Below are 25,286 nucleotides of genomic sequence, written 5' to 3'. Positions count from 1 at the left end.
ATGTGTTTGCTCTTTCGTTAGTTGCGTAAAAAACCAACCTGTTCTCAAGTCACAGATACAAACCCAAAGGAACACGTTTGATGGTCCTTATACGAACATATTGTGGATAGGAGAAAAAAGAAAAAAAAAGAGTAAGGTAGAATGAAGTCTTCAGTAATAACATCCACTTGCCCTTCCAAAGCAAGAGGATATCTTGAAGGTCTGAGAACTGATTTTTAACTGCACTTGATTACCTCATTTCTACACCAAAGTTCTCAATACTTGAACAAGGAGGACCAACACTTCAGTATCCATTCCCAACTGTGGGAAGGGAAGTTGTGCCCTTTTCTTCCAAACTATCCTTTGTCCTGCTGGTAACAAAGATGACTGACTGGAAAAGGACCCTTAGATGATTTGCAGGTCAAGTGAACTGTGGTGAGAACACAAAACCAGAACCTACTAAAGTTTGCAGAATAGCCACTGGAAAGGTTGTCATCCCTATTATCATCAGTATCCCTCCCTGCACCAGTGGCAGGGGGATTTTAAATAGCTGAAGCTGCTCTGAGTTTCTAAAGAGAGACACACAGAACTTCAGGACTACAAATCATTTTCACACACATGTGCCTTCCTGAACATGAAATCACCTCCAAAGTTGAAATGCACTCTCTTCTTTGTTGGGACAATTGGCATGTAGAAAGAAACTGAAAAAAAACAAAAGCCTGAAAATTGACTTAGGAAAATGTAAACCACTTCACTAAACATTCTGTGTGCAACATAGAGAAAACAGTGCAAGTCTGACACAGGCATATAAACAAATAAATTACTCAAACTTTAGGAATCACACAGCAAGCTTTGTGGCAGCTATCTGTCTTTCCCCAATTCAATTCATACACTAAGACAGTAACACTAAACCTGCTTTAGGACAGTGGCAATACCAAAAAGACTTCAAGAAATAAAACACACTAACTAGTTAACTCATTTAATTTCATCTGTTACTCCTAAGTCATAACTTGGTTACAGTTCACAGTTATCTTTGACTGATACTGAACCAATTGATATTTCCATACAATCTGCCACTGCAAGTGGCACCTCTCAGACCTCACCCTGACAGGATACACTGTGGGCAGGGATATCCACACCCCCCAAAGTTCAAAGCAATGCTGACACACACAAACAAGGTGAACCACAAAGAAACTATGTCGGGATTCCAGTGTAACAATTCGAGCACATTGTGTTGGAGCAGAAAAGCAGCGTTTGTATTAGAATCATAGAATGGATTGGGTTGGAAAAGACTTCTGAGATCATCAAGTCCAACCCTTGGTCCAATTCCAGTCCCTTTACCAGATCAGGACACTCAGTGCCACAGCCAATCTCAGTTTAAAAACCTCCAGGAATAGGAAATCCACTCCCTCTCTGGGCAGCCCATTCCAATGCCTGAGCACTCTCTCTGCAAAGAATTTTTTTCTGCTCTCCAACTTCAATTTCCCCTGGCAGAACTTGAGCCCATCGTGCCCCCTTGTCCCATTGCTGAGTGCCTGGGAGAAGAGACCAACCCCTACCTGGCCAGAACTTCCCTTCAGGTAGTTGTAGACAGTGCTGAGGTCACCTCTGAGCCTCCTCTTCTCCAGGCTAAACACCGCCAGCTCCCTCAGCCTCTCCCCACAGCACTTGTGCTCCAGTCCCTTCTCCAGCCTCCTTGCTCTTCTCTGGCCCCGCTCCAGCCCCTCAGTATCTTTCCTGAGCTGAGGGGTCCAGAACTGAACACAACACTCAAGGTGTGGCCTCACCAATGCAGAGTACAGGGGAAGGATCACTGCCCTGGTCCTTTAACTTTCTTCCTCAACTTCAAAATTGTAGGGAATACAGAAATCATGCACATAATCAACACAAGGAAAATCACTGGTATGAGAAGGGACACTTAACCAGGGTGGCATTTTATGGATCACCCTGTACAGCCCTTGATCTCTCCTACCCATTATAAAAAAATAAATGACCTGTATCCTGATTAGTCAGCTATCACAATTCAGAATAAAAATGCTGTCATTAACATAATTATAATTAATTGATCTTTGGAAGCAGTTCTTTTTCATGAAACATACTGCCAGGAGGTAACATATTTACAGCAAAAAAGATGCTGCAGAAGTTATGGCTCAGTATTTGTCAAATGACACGTGGGGGTGGGGAGATGAAAATTTAAGTTTGAGGAAGATTTAATGTTTTCTCTTTCACTCTCTTGTTCTAATCTGTAATGTTTATATATTCATGGCATTCTGTCTAGGCCATTAAAAAGCCATCACGAACCCTCAGGGTATTCCCAGGCAGCACTGCAGCTTCCCAAAATGCACCTGCTTGTGTGCCCTCATTCAGAGAAAGAAAGATGTACAAGCTACTAAGAGGGAAAAAATAGCCCACTGCAAGGGCTTGAGGGCTTTCATTCACAGGAACAATAGCCCTGCACACATTTGAGTTGAGATGGAAAGTTACTGTCACCATTCCTTTTCCATCTCACATCAACCTGAACTGTCCAGAATTTGGACATTCCACATGCAGATTCCTCCCCACATCTCTGCAGAAACTTGTGCAGGTCTGGCTTCATCATCCCACCTTATGCTCCCCACAGCCAGAATTATGTCCTCTTGCTGGACTCCAAACACAGTTCAGAGACCAAGCTGGTCTGACACTCACAGGAATGGAGAACACGGAACAAAATGGCCAGCAAGGCATGAACCCAGATCCAGTCCTGTTGTTACCTGTTTTAATGGAAGTGGGATCGAGTTTTAAGTTCTCTGGAGGTCAGATAAATACACAAAACACTCATTCTGCTCTCTCTAGTTCTGCAATAAGGCAAAGTCTGATGTCAGAGGCAGCAGAAGATTATTCACAAGAGCAGGGGGTCCATTTGCCCTTTGGACCCTCCTCTCGATGCTGTAAAGCCCAAGGAGGGTTTTGGCAAGTTCCAAAGTCAGCAGGACTGTCCCAACAAGGGCTATAAAAACTCCAGTGCCTCCAAAGCCAGGGCAAGGATCCTAATGATCCACTGGAATGTTTGCTTTAAAAGCTGCACTTTGGAAACCACACATGGCAAAACTGCTCCACCCACCCTTCCATCTCAGCAAAGAGGCTCAGAAAACGAAGATTTTCTTCATCAGGAACAACAACTATTTTATATGCAGGATAAAAGTCCTCAAGAACGGATTAAAGGATTAAGGAAATACAAGTAAGGCACATTAACTGGGAAAAGATTATTTAAGTATCAAATAGAAGGAAGAGCATATTGTAAGAACATTTGCACAGTGTCTTCACAGTAAAAACTGCTTATTTCTTGCAAAAAATAATAAATTCAGAAAAGTCTACCTGGCAGCTTAGTTATGGCAATACCTTAACTATCCACAGAAATATTTTGGTTTATGATACTCCTCTCTGACTTTTCCTGTCAGAACTGGTTTACAAATTAGTATCTCAAAAGAATTAGGCATTGAGCTTTAAGACAGGCACTACATCATGATAGAAATTATTACTAAAGCAGATATAAATTAGGTTATCTTTTCTCCCTCACTAACATTTTAAATTAATTTTCCAATCTATGAACTGAAGCCTACAGTTTTCATTATGTTTTAAATCAAATATTGTGGTTGGAAGTGGAGAATTCTATGGTTCTAGATCAATAACTCCTCCTTCCCATAAATCTCTGAAACCTTAAATAATCTTCATTATTTTCTACAGATCATTTTTTGAACCATGAAAATGATGGGGGCAGGAAGGAGAAACTAATGGTGTCAGGAATCAGGTGAAGTTCTGGTAGCCACTCTCGACCCCCTTTACTATTCAACGCATTCATTTTTCAAAAATTACTGCTTTTGGCTCTGCATTTTGTGAAGTTTCCATAAAAATAAATAAATATCCTCACAGTCTTCTCAATGGCCCTACTGAGTCTGTAACTGCTTAATCCAACAGAACGTGCTTCCCATTAGGAATATTTTACCCTTCATTTCTAGCACGTTTGCTACCAATGGCAAAGCATGAAAGTTTGGCTGCAGTTTCTAAAAGAATCTGAGGCACATGTATGAGCCTCATCTAGAAGGCATCTTCATGGGAGCACAAAGTGGCTTGATCTAGAGGCTGAAGAAGTAATAATTGAAAGAGAAAGCTGGGTTTTTTTAAGTCTGTTTTACTTTAAACATACAAGAAAGCTGTTCATTAAATTCAGATGATGGAGAACTTCAATAAATGGTCAATGAAATCACTTCTGCCTGTTCCAGGCAAAAATGTATGAACTCAAAATAGAAAACCAAATGCAAAAACTGGGGAAAAGGGAAGACAGAAAAACACACCACTACATTCAGCAGACCACAGTGAAGGAAAACTACATATTGCACAATCCTGTGAACTGCACAACACACTTACTGTTACTCTTCTTACTCAATTCTCTGCAGGTTTTACCCTTCACCTTTTGCTACAACACATTTTGTAAGTGGATCTTGATTATAACAGAGTTCCCCAGAGCCACCATGAAGCCAAGGGAACTCCTGTAAAGATCACTTTTACCATCCCCCTGATAATAGACACCAGATGGAGATCAGTATCAGGAGTTTGTGTTCAAATGTCTTGATGCACAAATAAATTAAAAATGCAAAACGCAAGCATGTATAGATGTGTCATTTATCCTTCTTCTCTCAGTAAGTGTGGATTTCATACCTGTCACCTCCATGAGCAAAATAAGGGCACTGCTTCATCTTAGAATCATAGAATCAGTTGGGTTGGAAGAGACCTCCAAGATCATCAAGTCCAACCCTTAATCCAACCCCACATTGATTACCAGATCATGGCACTCAGTGCCACGTCCAGTCTCACCTTAAAAACCTCCAGGGTCGAAGAATCCACCACCTCCCTCAGCAGGCCATTCCAATCCCTCACCACTCTCTGTAAAGAACTTCTTTGCTCATGCATTTTCTGTCAAACTGCACCATCAGATTTAGACTTACAAGTGTGTCTGGACTATGCCATTGAGCAAGAGTTGAAAAGGTTCCAAAAGCTCTTAGGTATTTAACCTGTAAAGACTTATCAAAAGGAATAGCTCAGGCTACAGTGCAGAACTCCTTAGATACATCTGAGGTACTTCATGTCTTTTGGGTCTGTGTGGTTGGGATTGCATTAAGCAATAATAAAGATGATGTGATAAAGAGTAACTACAGAACCACAGATTTTTATTATGGATCTTCAAATTAATTCCATTTCTTTCTCCTCTCCCTCACACCCATGCCCTTCAAAGGCCAAAAGGCTACTTTGTAAGGCACACTAATTGGTAAAGAGAGCACCAACAAAGAAAATGGCATTTTCCCCCAAAAAAGGAAAGCTGTATCTAAGCCACTCATTTCAAACATTTGATAAAATAAGGGGGTTTGAGTTTTTTAAAACAAGATCTCATCTCAGGGAATGCACAAACCCCATAAAATTTCTCAGTCTTCCTCATATTAGTCAAAATCTTAATATAGATTTAGTTCCAAATGAAAGTTATTCTTAGAAAAAAATTCTATACTGTAAGTCTCAGAAAGAAATCAAACACTTATGAAGTTGTAATTACAACAAGATATTTTCTCCAAGCAATATGCAGCATTTCCTGCATGTGCAGCATTTCAAACAGAATATGCAGCAATTTACATCTCCTGGATTTGGGTCATGGCTGTAGTGCTAATCAACAGATTTATCTTCAAGCTAAAGGATATTATTACATATTCTGTCAAACCTAAGCACACAGAAAGAAACCACACTAGTCATCAAAAGACTTGTTTTCTTTTTGCAATATTAAACAAAAATCAAAACTATTACTATCTTACATGTGTAAATTCTGAAGTAAAAGTCAATTCATTAGCTTAATCAGGCAAAGACTGATGAAAGTGAATGTGTTCAATTCAAAGAAGGTAGAAAAATAAAAACTTTGCTTTTAATGTAAACCCTTACTTGGTTTCTTTTTGAAGAGAATATGAATGAGACTAATAATCTTGTACCTCCCTGAGGCAAAGAAAAGCCAGAAAATTCTATGCATTGCTGTTTGTTAGCATGGTTAAATCCTTCACTGCATGGAACATTTCTGTGCTGATATTTAATCCAAGTAATAAAATGCAGCTGTACCCAGTTACCAGGAAGAACATCAAACCTCACTAGCCCACTGCAAAACACACACTACTTTTATTAGGCCATGTATTTGCAGGCATAGTTTGTGCAGCAAACAGTACATGGTGTGCCCTTCTGTCTCTCCAAGAAAAATCAAAACTTTTGTAACAAGTTTTTGAATACTTTGTAACAGGCTAATCTAACACTAAAGTGGCATCGATTCCCACAAATACAGCTCACCTTAGTGATGAAAAGGTCTTACAAAGAGCCACATGGGAGGGAAGAATTTCAAGAGCTGCTGAAGGAAATGAACCTGAAGGTCACACAGACCAGCAGAGATCCACCCTCCTGTAAAAGGAAGTGTCCCTGGCTCTGTTTCCTCATTGTGTCCCAATGGGACACACAATCACCTGTTCACTTTCACAATCTGCCTCCTGCTCTCCTTGCACATTCCCTCAGCAAATGCAGTCTGTTAAAGCAGATATTAACGGATGTATTTTAACATCCAAGCTTAGCACTTGGGTATGACAATCGTGTTAACTGTGACTACTTAAGGTTAATGCCAGAGTAGTATCTGAGATGTTTCCTGCTTAAGTGGCTGTCTGTGGTTCCCTTCATAGTTACCTTTCCAGAGAGAGTAATCAGGCATTGGAATGGGCTGCCCAGAGAGGGGGTGGATTCCCCATCCCTGAAGGTTTTTCAACTGAGAGTGGACATGGCACTAAGTGCCATGATCTGGTAAAGGGACTGGAGTTGGACCAAGGGTTGGACTTGATGACCTCGCAGGTCTTTTCCAACCCAATCCATTCTATGATTCTATCTCTGATTTGCCTGTTCTTAAAAATTATTTACTGTGCTGTAACAAGCACATCCCACCTGCTTCATATCCAATCCTATTTCCCATAAAACACACACCTGCCTCCACTACTGAAAAGAGTTCATGTATTCCCTCACCAGTGCAAAAAATGGTGGAAACACCTCGACATCTAATGACACAGTCCCATGTCTGGCAGAGAGAAAACTGCAGTTCCCCTGGAGCTGTAGGGAATTTAAAATCAGGCCAAATTTCAGCCAACAACTGCCCCTGGTCCAGACAAGAAGGGACTGAACCCCATCACTCTACACAATGTTACAGTCAGCTTTGCAATCCACTAATTTGCCTCCCACTGGTGCTCCACCAATGCTACAGGAACAGGAAAAGAAGTGCTGTCATCATCCACCTGCAGTGGATTCACCCTTGAACCCAACAGTTCAGTTTCACTGGACAACACACGGGTAACCCGGCCCTGTTATATCATCCTGTAAGTGCCCTGAATGTACAGCATCAAACAAAACCCCAAATTAAGAGTTAGTTCTCCAAAATGGACATTCCACTTACTCACTGATGCATTAATAAAGAAAAGAAAAAAAAACCCACAAGAGTTTTACAGTGAGTTTGTCATAAGTATTATTTCTTTCAGTTTGTTTTAATGCATGGTGAATAAATAAATACTGAGATGTCACTAAATGTGACTCATCAGCCTTTGGTCTAAAATGAAAACTTTCTTACCACATACTAAAGTAAAACCTACAAATATTTTTGTCACTGCTTTTGGCCTAGAAGAAGAGTCTTGGGGGAGGGGAGAGGAAGTGGGAAGGAAATAAAAAGCAAAACCGATGCTTTGCAGTTTATATCTCACTTTTCACTGCAAACCTTAGAAGTAATTTTCCCTCTCCTGCTTTCCAAGACCAGCCCTGACATCCTTCAACCACTCTTAGCAAAAGTTGCTGTAACTGGGGCAGAGGGGAAGCTGAAAGCTTGTCTAGTTTTTGCAGCCAGATATAAAATAATCTGAACTCCTCTGCAACTCTCAAGACAAGCAGGGTCTGTAGAACAGCCTGAACACAACTGGGCCTGCAGCACAGCACCACTCCAAGATCCAAGAGCTGCAACCAAGTGCCACTTCCAACAGCAAGTTGGGGGGAGAACAGGGAATTTGGAGTTTAGGTTATGCCATTATAGTGTTTTGTACAACTCAGAAATAGTAGGATCACAAAATAAAACTCCTCATATAATGCTGTACAAAATACTACCAAAAAAAAAAGAAAAAAGGGAAAAGCTTTTTATTGAATGCAACAGAATATTCTGGTGAGAGACTTATTTCCCTATGTCTCTAAAACTTCTGGCAACTGTGTGTGCTGCTCAAAGGAGCTCTGAGTGAGCCTTTCAGCACCCTACCACGGAATTAGGCAGGTTTTCAAAGAGCTTTTCAAGGGTAAAACAGAAAGCCTGCATTCAAGAGTCCTCTCCTATGGCAAACCAAACTTTTTTAAAACAAAGTGCCCTTTTACATTAGAGATCTGTCAGATTAATGACCGCACTGCCCAAAAGCACTGGAGATTCCAGAGCGTGTTGGTGAGATTTTCATTCCAGAGACCATTACATTCCACAAAATAAAACAGGGCAAAGAGGAAGAGGGGGGAAAAAAAAAGAAAAAGAAACACAACACGCCAACTTCCCAAACCAGCCTGGGAGTCTTACACAGCTTTCTGCTCACTTCAGAAATTTCAAGAAGATAGGTCCAGGTTTACAAGCAGCCTTGAAAAAGTTCCAGTGCTAGTCTCCCACATAATTTTAGGAATTAAAATACCTTATTTATAGGGGGGGTCTTTTGCAATGAGAGATTAAACAAACTCTATAATCAGTTGATTGATAGGATATCACCTAAGTGCATCTACTTTGTTAACACAAACATCTGCAACCATCCTTTAACACTTAAAGGACAACAGGTTGGATAGTTTAAGTAAAGAAAAGATCTTAAATTTCAACAAGCATGGAGCCAGTAATCTTGCAGACATTACTTGTATAACCAAACTTCTGGCAGCAAGCCCAAATATTTTCCATCTGTGCTACAAATCAAAGAAGTTATTTCCTATCAGAAGTTGGGTAAAGAATGTCAGAGTAGTTTTCCTTCAAACACAGTCAACTTAGCTTAAAATGACCACAAATCTTTTAAATCAGGTGTTTTGTTTCTTGGAATACGAACATGAATAACATAAAATGAGGCTGCAGCTCAGTTATTCTTCTCTGTGATAGTTACACCAATGAGCAGCAATAGCTTCACTTTTCCTACACAGTGGAGCATCTTATTCCATTATTTATACGGGAAGGGAGAATCAACATGACTGACAAGAGTCAAGGCAAGTCCTCTGAACACCTCACTTAGAACTGCTGTTGGGAAAGTTCTTCAGTGCATTTCTAGTCCTTCATCCAATTGATCTGTCCTGTGAATTCTCGGATTCAAAAGTAACACCCCCAGCAGGGAGCTCAGAACTGCAGCCTCTAGAAAGACCTCCCTGCAGTCACCAGAATGTTGTTCTGTGTCTGCACAGACCGACGCACAGAGAAGGAGGTGCCCACCCAAACATCTACACCTACAACTGTCGCTTTTCATCTCTATTTTAGTTGGGAATTTCTGCATCCTTCCTCCTTCGGAATGTACTTGAATGTCACCCTCAACTTACCACAGGATGAACAGGATCCCAGAAATATGAATTGCTTGCATAGTGGGGGACACTCGATCCTCACTGCAGAGAACAAGGTTACCCTGTTCTTGCTGCAGGAGCGCCACAGACCCACCATAAAGGCATCTTTGTGCAATGCTCTCCATAAAGGAGCACAGAGAGAGGCCCAAAGACTAAGATTTAAATAAAAAACCCTGTAATGGGAGAATATTATCATGCCAAAGGCATGTACTCGGTGTACGCCAATTAGTCATAATAATTCATCACTCCTTACTGGCCATCAATCAAACACTGAGAGGCAAAGGATTTAAAAGGATGGCCCTCCCCCTCTACATAGACACTCATGAATAAAAGGACTGTCACATACTGTATGTAACCAGGTAATTTATTCTATAAACAGAAAATAATTACATAAAATATTTATAACAAATGAAATATGTAATGAATGTTTAAATATATATATATTACTACCATAACCATACAGTGTCATAAAGTAAATAATTCAGAAATAATCCAACCTTAAATTTCACTGCAAACATGACAAAATAAATATGAAATGCAGGTGCCAAAAAAGGACAAGTGAAGTGCCTAAAAGTGTGTATACAAAAAGACTGGTCCTCCAATAACATTAATGATGGTAATTTTCCTGCCACAGCACTCCTGTCAGCTCAAAATTAACAATAGTTTCCTGCCAGTGCCAACAACTTGGTTTATAAACAGAAATTACATCGCTTTAAAAGAAGGTGTCATGTTGCACTGACTTATTCAGAGAAGCCCCATCAACCTGACCATCAATTTAAACCCACAGGGAAAAAGTCCAACCGAAAGAAGAGTTGAAGTTCCCTTTATGAAAAAATAAATTAAAAAAATTAATGTAGCACCTTTCAAAACTCTTCAATAAATGTATCTGAAATACATACAAAGGGTTTTAAAAATGTAGCTTTACTATACCTTAACTAATTTAGGTGAAACAGTAAATATTACACAATAGCTGTCTGTTAGCAAAGCCTAATAACAAGTGACACTTCCGAACTTGTACCTACCACATGCACAGTTTCTGGATGTGATAAATATATTTTTGGTGACTGCAACCTCCTGCAAAGAAGTGACTTTCCTTCAGTCTATGGGGACTGAAGATCTACTTTGTTCAAATAAAAAAGTGACAGAACAAAACCAAAAAACTGCTTATCTTCTGATCTAAAAATAAATTCTAAGTGCAAGGGAAGTCACAACTTACCAGCAGTAAATATCCTAAAAAGTGACTCAAAATAAAAGCATTAGGAAAAAAAATTTAAAATAAATCTAAAATCTGTTTAAATACAGACAAATGTCAACAAGCTTTGCATTCTGATATATTTAAATAGCTGTACCATCAGAAAACAAAACCCACAAGGTCTGAGAAGTTGCATCATTACATCAATTGAATAAATAAGAAATCCAACATAATAAAATGTGAGTATTAAAATAAGCAAGTTTCTAACATGCCTGCATTTCCTCACTGTGCTGCATCAATTCTGCACAAAGTATTTGAGTTTGTATTTCGTTGCTACTCCCGCCCGCTCTGTATTTACAGGAGCAGTTTAATTACAGCTCTGGTGAGAAACTGGGTCACCTCAGATCTGATCAGCCCTCTGGAGATGCCTCTCCTTGCTCAGGAGAGAGGAAGCCCAAGATTACCACATTCCTAAACAACTTAAGCTACAGTTCCCTACTCCAAGAAGAGAAAAGCGGCATCTCCCGCAGTCTCACCCACCGGTCTCTGATCCACCCCTGGATCTCCTGCCAAGGGGTTCAGGAGCCAAACAACTCAGTATACATTTATTTTTCATGCTTCAACCTCCCACTACAAAAACAATTACTACACAACCACTGCTGATCCAAGTGCTCACATGGTCACTACAGTCACATACAGTGGTAAATTCCTCTCACAGCTTCAAGAAAAAAATTGTGGAAACACCAAATAAATACTGATGTAATCAATTAACCAATTTTAGAGGGTCACCAATGTATTGTAGTTTACTATTTAAGAATCTTGTGGGTTTCCTCTTATTTCACAAAGCTGAGTTGCAGAGGGGTTACTATTACTTAAGTCTTCAAAATTTCTTTAAATTTATCCCAAATTTTCAAAGCAACCTGTTTCAAATCTGCATTATGGCTCTTTATCTCCTAAGTCCTACAATTCTTTGTCATTCAGAGCTTCAGTTTTTCATTAGAAATTACTACTTCAAATTTCAGTAAACCCAGGAGAACCTGTAGCTTCTTTATTTCTCAAGTCACAGTATTTATAAAGATTAGGAGATAATTGTGCTGTGAAATCAGAACAATTGAGAGAACACTTCACAAACTGCAGCTTCAAACTTGCATTTTATGAATGGGCTTTCAGGGTTCGTGGTTCAAAAATAAAACAAAAACACAGAATGGAACATAATAATCTCACATCCTTTAGCTAGTCATTACTTTACTTCATTGCAGAAGTATTTTAGCTTAATTCTAAGCCTTTCTTCCCCATCATGCAGTTTTCTGTGTGAATCAGAACCCAGAATTTTTCCTTTCTTTCAATCTCAGCTCACTGCAAAGAACCAACGTCCACAAAGCCTCTTAAACCAAATCAATCAGCTTGCAAATTATTTGTAACACATTACCCACAATACACAAAATACACAGACACCTACACTGTGGATAAACCACAAAAAAGCCAGTCTATTTCCCAGTATTTATTTTATTAACAGTCTGACTTGGTCCTCAGCTCACTACAAATTCATTCTGGTGTGCCAGGAGGGGAAATCAGGGGCGAGGGGAGAAACTGAGCCAAACTGAACCAAGCAGACCTTCCTTGGCACAGACAGCTTTACAGAAGCCCAGCTGCAAGCATCAGAAAAATAATGCATAGAATGGTCTGGGTTGGAAAGAACCTTAAAGATCATCCCATTCCAACCCTCTGCCATGGGCAGGGACACTTTCCACTAGCCCAGGTTGCTCCAAGCCCCATCCAGCCTGTCCTTGAGGGACTCACTCACAGCATTGCATCTTTATCTATTATGGCTGACCTTAAAGTTTGTTTTAATTCCAAAGTTCACTGCTCATGAATGGGGAAACTGGCAGCCAAAACTGTTTCTTTACACACAATACAACAACACAAAGTGACAGGAAAAAAATATTTATTTATTTATTTGTTTGTTTTAGAAATCCCCAAAGCTTAAGGTTCTTCTGTGAACACAAACTAGAAAGCCAGCTGTAATGAGACGTCAAGAAAAATAACCAACCATCAAACAGAGGCAGCCTTTAATCACACCATTGTGGTCTTGATTTGAACTGGTGAAGCAAAAAGCTCCCCCTGTCATTACCAGGCCACACTGACAATTTTCAAAATATAACATTACATTGCACGGCATCTCTCTGGACACACAGAATGACTGACCCTCAGTCAATCACAAAGAAAACCTGAAGAGATGATACTGAAGCACAAAGAACAGCAGGTGAACTTCCTAACTGCATGCAGAGTTTTTAGGGTGTGGGAAACAAAATTAGAAGCAAAAAGACAAAGTCAGGAAAGAAATATTCTGCATTGTAAGTTGGCACTATACATCCAAGAGGGAAAAAACAAAGATCTGAACAGCTTGCTGCAATAGTGTGTGTGTTCACATTCAGTTCAATTGTTTGCAAACAGAGCTCACTGCACTGACCTTTCTTCAAAGGAGAAAAGCACAGGAAAACTCCCAAGCGTAAAGAGCACAGTAATAACAGCAAGAATGTATCACAACACCACACATTTTCTATCTAATAAATGTCAGTATCTGGAGAAAACCTGGAAGATTAAACCAACTCTTTCCGACGTGGGACATTCTAGGCAGGTTCCATCCAGCCAGAATTTCCTTGACAAGTTATCTTTAAATACAAAGCAAATCAAAATTAATCTCACTCAGCTACACTGGATACTCACTCCCTTTAAGGCAATGACCTCACTGTTCTATGGGGCACACAGTGGAAAAGTATCATTTCAAATACAGGCCTGTCTTACCCTTAGTTATGGAAACAGACATTCATAAAGACATTCCACAGAAATAAAAGCTTTAACAGGGGCTGCCTTAGGTTTAACTGATTCTTTGTATTGCCCAAAAATAAAAAACTACTATGAATGGTGAACTTTGCAATTCTGTCAATATTCTTTCCTAATACTGGGGAAGATCCAATACAACAGGATCCAAAGCACTTACCTACACACTTGGCAACTATTACAAGTTATACAACAACAGCAGTTCCTTCATTCACTTCCAAAAAAAGAAATTAACTGATCCTTTGCTTAAAAATAAACACCTGTGTGCTTAAATAGCAAGATGTTAGAGATGTAATTCTACTAATTATTTCAATAAGCTTTATACAACAAACTGCTAGAACAACAAATATAAGGTAAAAATTCCCTTAGCTGACTAATAAAATTGGGAAGAAAATGAAACAGATATGAACTACCTGTGAATAAATTTAGGACAGATATTAGAAAAGGGATTTAATCATTTTAGGACTAAGAGTCTAGAAGAGCCCTTCACAAAGAGCAATGAAAATATATATTGCATCAAGTGTATCACAAGAAAATAACAAGTAGAATTCCAAAATGCTACATGCAGGCTACACTGTTCTTAAGTTTTTAGTAGCAGTCTTGAGGCTGATGTTCCCTCATTTTCGACAAGATTTTTTGGTTTGAATGACACTAGGTGATGCATATGTTAGGCATACTAGAGACTCCCATCACTTTTAACACATCCAGCTATTACAGTGCCCACATTTTGTGAGTAAGCTCCCGTGTAGAGAGGTATGCAAATAAATGCATCTTCCTAAGATGATACATTCCTTATTGACTGAGACAGTGAGAGGAGCCTAAAATTAAGGACTGTGCTCATAGCTCAAGTTATTCTCAAGTAAATCATAAACTAAGAAATCCAACATCAGCTGAACATAAAACATTTCATCTTCTCTAAACCACATTTTCAGAAAGTGGCACTTTCCGCCATGCCCTGGAGGCCCATCCCATAGCAGGGGCTGGAGCACTCAGAATGTGGGGTCTGCACTGAGGAACATCATGACTGACCACCAAAAAAAGTACTGCCAAAGTGCTGTCTTGAATTTGAACAAGGGTCTTCATTCTTCCCAACAGACAGTTGAACCCTCCAGGCTGGAATCAGCTCCAAATCCAACCCCAGCAATGGTGTTTTGCCCCAGCTACAGCAGTGTGTGCTGTGCCCAACCCAACACAGCACAGCAGCCCCTGGGCCAGTCACACTGACCACAGAATCATAGAATGGATTGGGTTGGAAAAGACCTCTGAGATCATCAAGTCCAACCCTTGGTCCAACTCCAGTCCCTTTACCAGATCATGGCACTCAGTGCCACGGCCAATCTCTGTTGAAAAACCTTCAGGGATAGGAAATCCACCCCCTCTCTGGGCAGCCCATTCCAATGCCTGAGCACTCTCTCTGCAAAGAATTTTTTTCTGATACCCAACTTAAATTTCCCCTGGCAGAGCTTGAGCCCGTGCCCCCTTGTCCTATTGCTGAGTGCCTGGGAAAGAGACCAACCCCCACCTGGCTATAACTTCCCTTCAGGTAGTTGTAGACAGTGCTGAGGTCACCTCTGAGCCTCCTCTTCTCCAGGCTAAACACCCCCAGCTCCCTCAGCCTCTCCCCATGGGACTTGAGCTCCAGTCCCTTCTCCAGCCTAACCAGCAACTCTGGTTCAGTGACTTGTCATGTTCAGTGACTTGTTCAAGGCTGTACAAAGGCAATGGCAGCACATGAGATGCTCTCTAAAACACAAGATTAACAAAGCAGTGTTTCACAAATCAGGATATTCTGGCACTTGAACAACTGCCTGAAAAATTGTCACCTACACAATACAGCAAATACTTTAAACATAAGAAAGCAAGTGTGAACTGCAATATGAAAGGAGAGATAAATCTATATAAATACCAAAGTAGTTCTCTCTAAACTAGAGCCCCAGAGTTCTTCCAGTCCTTTTTTTGGTGTAATTTTGCCTCTGCTGCATTTAGCAAGCATTTCCTCCATCATTCTTTTTTTTTTCCTTCCAGATGTCAAGAACAATCATTTTTCATTTAGCTTGACAAGAAATTTAACCAACAATTTCTTTACTCACTTCCTCGCAGAAACTCAAATGGTCTCATTTTACTTACACAGGATATAATTATCCTATGAACTGGATGCTCACCCTTCAGCACATTCAGACAGTTGTGCTGTTTATAAATACAGTTCTGTGCATATGAGGTTCATCCTCATTTCTACAGGAGGTAAGGCCAGGTGATGTTGCTGCCAACAACGATATTAAGTCTCACATCCACAAAACTTATAGAGGGACCTTTAACTAATCAGAAGAGTTCACTAAAAAGAGATCGTTTTACCCATCAGATATCACCTAAAACAAAACTTCTGGTGTCTTTCATCTGTTTTTTTTCCACCAAAACAGATATAATAGGTCACAGTTTTCTATGGCTCAGATCTTTCCAATACATGCCAAAATTCCTTTGGGATCAGACCTCTATACTGGAAGTTGAGCAATATATTTATTTTTTTCTTAAAAAATGGAGTCCATTCATTTTATATTGGACTTTTACCAGTTATTTTAATTCACTAGGCAGGTAAAAGTTTGGAGTTCTTAGCAAACCCAAGACATTTTTCCCTCTGAGCTACGTGTTTTATTTATACTGAAAAAAACCAAATATCAGCTTGTTACAGAACTCAACTTCTTGAAAATGAGACCAGACTACCAACAGAGGATTCTTACAGAGCACACATTGATCAAAACTTCGTGGATTAAGAATGGCATCTCCCAAATCTGAGTTTTATTTGGTTAGTTTAAAGGACTGAAGAGACAAAATTCAACATGGATGTTTTTGAGGAATAATCACCTCCCAAAGCCTACTACAGAAGTACAGTTCTGCTAAACCACAGGAGTTCTTTTTTCTGAGGGTCTCTTTGTCTGAAAGAAAGAAATCTACTCACTCATGACTGGAAACTTCTTTGTATATAATCCAAGACTGGTCTTGAAGCAAGGTCTCTTGTTGGAGAAGGTTTCTCAGAGGTATACATGTCCTGGTGGTGGGGAGAAAATACAGAGAGAAATCATTTTTTCAACTTCAGATCACTAGAATATATGTTTACATATAAACTGTCTTTACTACCATCTTGTCACTCTCCTTTTTCAAAAAAAAAGGAACACAAAGATGTGTTTGTTATGACTGAAGAACTTTACTGCTTACAGATATATTTTGCAGTTTATCAACTCAAAACATGTACCTTCTTCTAACAATCACACTCTGTGTGCACGAGCTAAAAAGGGTGCTGTAAAATGCAATGCTTGTTATCTTTTGGGAGTAATTAAGAGGTTAAAAGTACAAGATAACAATATGTATATAGTAACTGAAAATTCCAAAGCAGTATCTTCCTCCAGCAACCTCAGCTAGCAAGATGATGTATAAAAACACTCTTAAAATACAAGAACAGCAATTAAGTTTCCCAAATAAGCACAGGTTGGCATTAGCACCCAACAGCTCCACCTCAAACAAAACTTGGAAAAGTTACCATTTCTAACAACTGCAAACCAACAGATCAGTCAATTCCTACTGGAGATGAAAAACAGGTACCCAAACAGGGCAGATATGGATTCACTAACAACGAGCCTGGCCCTCCCTGAAGCCAAATACAGAGGACTTAATCTCCAACAATGACAGCACAGCACAGCAAGTACATTTTGAAAAATTTATTATATAATCTCCATCCTGCTGCTAAAAGCAAGTTTATACAAGTCTGATAGAAGAGTTAAATGAAAGCAACTTCAACTCAGCTGAAATGAAAAGAAAAAACCAACATATTTACTAAGCTATAGAGAGTTCTCCTCTAATACCTGCACAAATAGAGAGTAGCTGTAAATTAAGGAATATTATATGATTTATTCCCTCTTTTTGGAACATGCTGAACCCAACCACCTATGCTAATCCAGCCAGATAATATCTTGTGCTGACTCAGATTTCAAGTCTCAACTCTCCTGATCTCTTCATGGTTAAAAAAAGCAAAATAAAATGCAAAAAACAAAATATGGAATCTAATCTTCCTATATTATGTCTTCACATAATATTTACAGCACATGTCAAAGTCATACAGGAACTACATACACACCTACAGTACTGAATTCACACCACAAGAAGGTTCTTCTATCAATTGCTAAAACCAGTTTTCTAAAAACCATGAAATTAAAAAACACCAAAACCATCTACACACCACAAAAAAAATCCAACTGCCAAAAGGAAGCCTCTGGTAATGCTGCAGACTGAACATTGCAATCAACTTCTTTTGCATTGAAAAAGTAACACAGGGAAGAGGCTCAATGGGGAAGAAAATGGCTGAAGAAATCCATATGCAAACATTCCAAAGGAGCAGAGAAGAACACAAAGCCATGGGAAGCTGCTATCAGTGAAGGACAGTTTGAAATACAAGTCCTGTCAATGCTCTATAAATGGCTGCTTAATTCAATATTTAAGCACACAGAGCCCAGTGAAACATGAAGTGTCTGTTAAAACACATCATTAGAACTGCACTGTCAGCTTCTTGATTACTGGTGTCAAAATTAGCAAATGTAACTTTATGGCATTCAGTTATTTAGTGAATTAACAACAGCTATTATGTTAAGAACATCAAATGCATCAAGCACTTTGCCCTCAACCCAGGTCCAAACCCACTTTTGACCAAAGCCCCACCTTTGGGTCCAAATTCTTCTTGAGCCTCATGCAGAATCCACTGGGAGACTAGAGTCTCCCACTCAACACGATTTTCCAAAGGTAAAGCCTCACCTCAGTTTTGCAAATATGAGCCAACAATTCTTTGCTCTGAGCCATCGCATTATATGACACTTTGTTGTGTGTCTGTACAGGAAAAGGCTGTTCATTAGGAAAAAACAAAACAGCAGTTCTGAAAACCACTTAAGGCTAATAATAGTATAATTATGCACCACATTGCTTATAAAAATCCAGTCACGTAACACTGAGGAAATGAGATGAGAATATAGCAGTGATGTGCTGCCTATAAACGTGTCATGGCCATGAAAAGTGAATGTTCCAGTGCCCCACAGCGACCTGAACTCCAACTTCCAGCTGTAAAGTGGTGCTCCTACAGTGCCTTCAGTGTCTAAATATTTTGTTCAGCTGTTGTTAAGCAGAGAATCATAGAATGGATTGGGTTGGAAAAGACCTCCGAGATCATCAAGTCCAATCCTTGGTCCAACTCCAGTCCCTTTACCAGATCATGGCACTCAGTGCCACGGCCAATCTCAGTTGAAAAACCTCCAGGGATGGGGAATCCACCCCCTCTCTGGGCAGGCCATTTCAATGCCTGATGACTCTCTCTGCAAAGAATTTTTTTCTGATCTCCAACTTAAATTTCCCCTGGCAGAGCTTGAGCCCATCGTGCCCCCTTGTCCTATTGCTGAGTGCCTGGGAGAAGAGACCAACCCCCACCTGGCCAGAACTTCCCTTCAGGCAGTTTTAGACAGTGCTGAGGTCACCTCTGAGCCTCCTCTTCTCCAGGCTAAACAACCCCAGCTCCCTCAGCCTCTCCTTCCCACAGGGCTTGTGCTCCAGTCCCTTCTCCAGCCTTGTTGCTCTTCTCTGGCCCCGCTCCAGCCCTTCAATATCTTTCCTGAACTGAGGGGCCCAGAACTGAACACAACACTCAAGGTGTGGCCTCACTAATGCAGAGTACAGGGGAAGGGTCACTGTCCTGGGCCTGCTGGCCACGCTATTTGTGATACAGGACAGGATCCCATTGACTTTCTGGGCCACCTGGGCACATGGTTGGCTCATGCTGAGCTTCCTGTCAATCAGTCCCCCCAGGTCCCTTTGTGCCTGGCTGCCCTCCAGCCTCTCTGTGCCCAGCCTGGAGCTCTGCATGGGGCTGTTGTGGCCAAAGTATCTGTCGGTATCTGTTTACCAGCCAGTTCAGACTTCTGGTGAATTCAGGGAGCGTTGTTACAAGACAAAACCCCATGTGCTTTATACCGTTTCCCTTGTGAACAACTTGATCATTTTGTCGACAGGTATTTTTAAAGTGCTTAAGCCACCGAAGAAAAAAAAAAAGATACTTTTATCTGTAAGTCTGAGTATAGCAATACAAGTAGTATTGGAAAGTCAGGGAAAGTCAACACTGCCGAACACCAGAAAGTCCCTACTTTATATTGCATTGCAGTATCGACACTTTTCCTAAGGATGTGTGTGAAACGAAACTGTTTTCACTTCACTCTCTAAGCCAACAATCCGGTTTACTTCAGTGCATGCAGGGCTCTCTCCTGCACAGAAACACCACCAACAGCAGAGAGAGAACAAACTGTGACTCGCTGAGTGCCTCGCTGAAAGACATTAACTTGGAAAAACTTTAAATTCAAAACAGTACCTGACACTCTCCGTGCTTTCCCTTGCAATCAACAAGGCTATAAAAGAAAAAACCACCCACACGTAACTTTGATCCTTGTCTTTTCCTGAAGAGCTAACTCCTGTATTCCGTCCCTGTTTCCTCCACTGACACACACCTACCAGCCCTCGGGGGGATTCCCTTGAAGTAGCTGTGAAACTATCGGCATTTTAACCTAGATTTGAAAAGAATACCAGAACTAAGGGAAACGCTTTGCAACTTCAAATTCCCTCACACTAATAATGCATTCAATTACCTGCCTCCACACCCAGTGCCAGGTCCTCAATACCCTGATTCAGGATAATTAGCATGAGCCAGACTGCAAGCAAATTACAGAACATTTTATGCCCTACGCCTCTATCCAGAGATTTTCCTTTAAGCTGGCAATTAAAGATTCAAGTCTAGCCTGTGTGTATGTTATTGTAGCGTCTGTTTAACTCAGATGCCAAGGAGTTAACATTAAGAATTTATATCCCCAGTTCCCAAGAACCAGAAATCACAGGAGCAGCATACACTCCTGTGCTCCTCCACTGTTCAAACACACAGACAGAATAGTCTAAAGAGAGCCTGCCTTGCACAAATCAGTATTTTCCTGTCATTTACTTTCTTCTTTAAACCAAACGTTATGGCCCCTCACAGAAAACAGAGATTTCAGAAGTACATGTTTTAAAGATGTACAGATAGCTGGCTGGCAGAACATTAAGTCTGAAATTGCTGGTTTCAGTGCTGTATAATCAAAGGGCAAAAGAACAGCTGGTTAAAAGGCAGCTCTACTAAATACTCATTTTACACTACACCCAAGTTGAGTTTACTTCAAAGTTATAATCAGTAACAACAAAAGTTAAAAAGGAGCAAACTAAGTCACTTCAGAGCACGGCTATTAAAAAGAACATAATAAAAATCCCTAATACACCACCAAGACTCTGAGCATCTCAGCCCAGTGAAATGCCCAAGACAGCGTAAATGCACAATTTACAACCAAGTGAGACTGCTACTGTTTCAGAACTTACACAAAATCATTGACTGGCCACAATTGAGGAAGCACATGGAAGTACAAATGAAACAAGTCCAACGACACACCCTCCTTTGTTCGTGGCAGGAATATTTACACTACAAAGCGTTGAGGCAAATCGCCTTTAGTTTCAGTGCTGATTGGCCACTGCATTTAATACACACACACTCCTGGCAGAGCTGGAGTTTCGACTGTCACACAGCAGCTCAAGATTGCAGGGTGCGCAGCGAGCTAGAAAACCATAGAAAACAATTATTTAATAGAATTACTCTAATTGAACTGATCCTCCATAAGACACATTTGTTGTGAACAGGGCAGATGTGGATTTGTTTTCACTCCACTGTAATTCAGTGAAAACCAGCTCCCCTCACAGCCAGCTCTCAGCGCAGCTGCCTCTTCCAAGCAGCAAATGGCACAAAGAAAGTTATTCTCGAGCATATGCGGACAAACAACTGGTACAGGAATTTCGAGACGGCGACTTTTAAGTCGCCACTTGACTCTCATTCAGCTGGTAGTTCAATGGCTTCGGTGGTTTCCTACGGGCAGCCACGCACCCCACGGAAAGAACACAAAATATCTGATAACTGGCTCTTTGCTGGCAGTCTTAGAGGAGATCCTGGGCTGGGACAGGGCCATGGACACCCCTGGGCTGGGGGGCACCCTCCGGGCTGGGGGACACACGGGCACCCCTCGGACTGGGGGGGCACAGGGGACACGGGCACCCCCCGGGCTGGGGGGCACACGGGCACCCCCCGGGCTGGGGGGCACACGGGCACCCCCCGGGCTGGGGGGCACACGGGCACCCCCCGGGCTGGGGGGCACACGGGCACCCCCCGGGCTGGGGGGCACACGGGCACCCCCCGGGCTGGGGGGCACACGGGCACCCCCCGGGCTGGGGGGCACACGGGCACCCCCCGGGCTGGGGGGCACACGGGCACCCCCCGGGCTGGGGGGCACACGGGCACCCCCCGGGCTGGGGGGCACACGGGCACCCCCCGGGCTGGGGGGCACACGGGCACCCCCCGGGCTGGGGGGCACACGGGCACCCCCCGGGCTGGGGGACAGCCAGAAGGAAACCCACAGGACTCCGCACTCCTCTGCCCCAGCCCACCGCTGCCAGCCTGGCACTTTCCACCACATACCTGAAGTATTACAAAGAACAGAAGAGGGAGCAGGTTGAGAGAGAGCAGCGGTGCCAGAAGTCACATTAAAACAAGGGTTCAGCCATCCCAATCCTCCCTGCTCCCCGTGGAGCGGCACAGCCGCCTCCCACCTGGACAGAGAAGGGGGTCCCTCGAGGAAGCCCGGAGGTGTCCGACCCACGGCCGTGACCCCCCAACACCTCCCCAGGCCTCCCACTCCACTCTGATTGTGGCCCCTCACTCTCCTCGGTGAAGCGCCCCCCTCTCACCGCCGCCACAACTCACTCCAGCCTTACAATGGGACCCAGAGACATCTCCATAGAGCAACCCTGGGCTCCCTCGGCACTGCCGGTCCCGGCCGCCCACCCGCTGCCCCCTGCCCAACAGAAACAGCAGGGACCCTCCAGAGACAGACACACACACACCCCTCCACTGGGAATGGAACCGTCCGAAGCACCTCGGTACCCTGCGGGAGCCGGCTCCCGCCTCTTCCACCTAGCCGGCCCCGCAGGGGGTGCGCACTCGCCCCCCCCCCCCCCGGGGGGAGGATGGTACCGCCTGCCCCCCCAGCCCGCAGGAACCCGCCCGTTTCAATGGGGGGTCCGGCGCGGAGACTCCACATACACGCGCGGGCCCCCCCCGCGCCCCGGCAATGGGCGGGTCCAGCCGCCCCCCATCCACCCCCCGGGGGCCGCACAATGGCCGAAGCAACGTCCCGGCTCGCCCCTACCTTTGCTCGGCTTCCTCCTCTTCCCGGGGCCTCCCTCCCTCCCTCCGCCGCCTTCCCCAGCGCCGCGTCCCTGCTCGCTGCCCCGGGACCGGCGGCCTCCGACCAGGAAGTGCCCCGGTGTGACACCGGCGCTATGGAAACCTCCCCGCCCCCGCCCCTCCCACAGGGCTGACCCGCCGCCGCCATCTTGGGCTCGGGGCGAGGCGCTACCCGGACCCCCTGAGGGAAAGGCCGTCCCAGGGGGGAAAAGGGGAAAAAACACAAAACAAGCCTCATGCCCCTCACATATATCGTGGCTGTACTGCAACCTCCAAGCCCTATCATGGCAAGCCACTCTCCTGTGTCCACTTCTGGGCTGATCATGAGGGGTCTGGAGCTTCTCTCTGGTGAGGAGAGACTGTGGGAGCTGTGCATGTTTAGTCTGTAAAAAAGAACTTGTGAGAAGGGATCTCATCAATACACATAAATAACTCCAAGGTGGGTGCCAAGAGGGTGTTGCCAGACTGTTCAGTGGTGCACAAGGAGCAATGGCCATAAACACAAGAAATTCCAGCTCAATACGAGAAAGAACTTTCCATGGAAGGTGGCAGAGCACTGGAACAGCTGCCCAGGGAGGTCGTGGAGTCTCCTTATCTGGAGACATTCCTAAACCCAGCTGGATATGTTCCTGTGTCACCTGTTCCAGGTGACTGCCTTGGCAGAGGGGTTGGACTGGATGATCTCCAGAAATCCCTTCCAACCTCAACAATTCTGTTTTGGTTTTCTCTGGCAAAGCACCAGCATTGGATATGGGAGGGTTGAAGTACAGCTCAGTGGATGAACTGCTCGGGATTGTGAGGCATTGCCAGAGAGGGTGTGGAGTCTCCCTCACTGGAGATAATCAGGAATCATCTGGACACAATCCTGTGCCATGTGCTCTGGGATGGCTCTGCTTGAGCAGGGAGGTTGGACCAGATGAGCCACTGTGGTCCCTTCCAGCCTGACCCATTCCGTGGTTCCGAGGGATGGGTCGGATTGCTCACGCCAGCTCATTCCAGCTCTCCCGGTGTCCTGCACCCACCACAAGAGGAATAGCTTTGATCCCAGCTCTGCTTCTTCCTTAAGAAAGCGCTCCCACTGCCTGAGTGCAAATTCCTTGTGCATTTACATCCCTGCACTTTGCATGAGGCAGTGGAACTGGTCACAAAACTGGAATGGAGGAAGGACAGAAATGCAACAAACATTTTGACATCTCAAATGCCGCAGCAGCGTCGTGACCAGAAGAGTTTAAACATTGGTTTAAAAACAAAACCATTGTGGTTGAGAGGGAATTTGGAGTAGCAATAAAATAGGGTGTTACATTCAGAGCAGGATTAAAATAAACAATAGTTAAAATGTAGTACCAAAAGTTGTCTGGTAATGATACACAAACAGCAATGTCCTGTAAATAAATGTTTTGAGTGTTTTAAACAGCCCTGTGTATGAGTCACAATTATATTTAAATACTTCCTATTCAAATAGTAACCAAGGAATTTAGCGTAATCTACAGAATATAAACTCCTTAAAATAAGCATTTCCAGACAATTGCACTATGAGCTGTGGGACCCTCAACTTCCAGTGTTAATTTCTACTAAATCTTGTAATCCCAGGACATTTCATGACAATTTGTGGAGCACACTACTCCATTACTCCAGGGTGGATTAGATGAGTTAAATAATTATTGACTGGTTAGCCAAAGATCAGTAAATCTCCACAGATATATTTGCATTTTTTATAGGCTTTCTGTCCTCTGAGTTTTCTCTCATTTCAGATGAATAAGGGCCTGAAGAGTGTTACTTCTGGAAAAACTGGAAGTATCACCCCTGACATAGGTAATACCCATGCCAGCATATCTCACTGTCTCCAGGAATCTGGGAAATCTCTGCTGTGTATGAGCATGGCTGCATGTGACACTCATTTCATGTAGGAGGAAATGGGCTAAAGGCAGTGAGATAGAGCAGCTCAGATTGCTTTTGTCCAAGTGTTTCCTCTCCTTGTGCAGAGGAATTGTAACAGAAACCAGGATTTTTTTGCTTTGCATTACATTGCAGAAAATAATTATGATTAACTAACCTATCAGTATCCCATAAATCCCAAGAGGGATACTGTGGTCAGATCTGGCTCCTTCCAATTTCAAGGCTTGTGTTTTTAAAAATTTTAGGAGGTGTTGGGATAGAAAACCATTACTTATCTTTCTTCCAGCTAGGGATTTGTTTCCTCCCAAAATGGCTAATTAGTTAAGATAAATGTCTTCCACAGGGAGCTCTCTACTTCACTGGAACCATCTCATTTCTGTTTCATACAATCTTAAACTACAGATCATAATT

The 25,286-nt window shown here is 42.6% G+C and overlaps 1 protein-coding gene across 2 annotated transcripts in view; it reads right to left on the bottom strand.

Moving 5' to 3' along the window:
- USP6NL (USP6 N-terminal like) overlaps positions 1-23,042 on the bottom strand; it is a 122,725-nt gene extending 99,683 nt beyond the window's left edge. Inside the window, exons 1-2 of one of the 2 annotated variants that reach the window (XM_071552825.1) lie at positions 22,942-23,042; positions 16,602-16,691 (exon numbers count right to left, since the gene is read on the bottom strand). In XM_071552825.1, the coding sequence (XP_071408926.1) occupies positions 16,602-16,605 (4 nt within the window). In that variant the 5' untranslated portion in view covers positions 16,606-16,691; positions 22,942-23,042. Of the gene's footprint in view, positions 1-16,601; positions 16,692-21,067; positions 21,139-22,941 lie in introns of those variants that run through there. The other variant, XM_071552826.1, reaches the window with a different exon arrangement.
- Between the last annotated feature and the right edge of the window lie 2,244 nt (positions 23,043-25,286).

Source organism: Pithys albifrons, chromosome 3 (genome assembly GCF_047495875.1).
Source record: "Pithys albifrons albifrons isolate INPA30051 chromosome 3, PitAlb_v1, whole genome shotgun sequence".
NCBI lineage: Eukaryota > Metazoa > Chordata > Aves > Passeriformes > Thamnophilidae > Pithys > Pithys albifrons.
The sequence above is the reverse complement of the archived record's forward strand: the minus strand, read 5'-3'. Positions and strand labels throughout refer to the sequence as shown.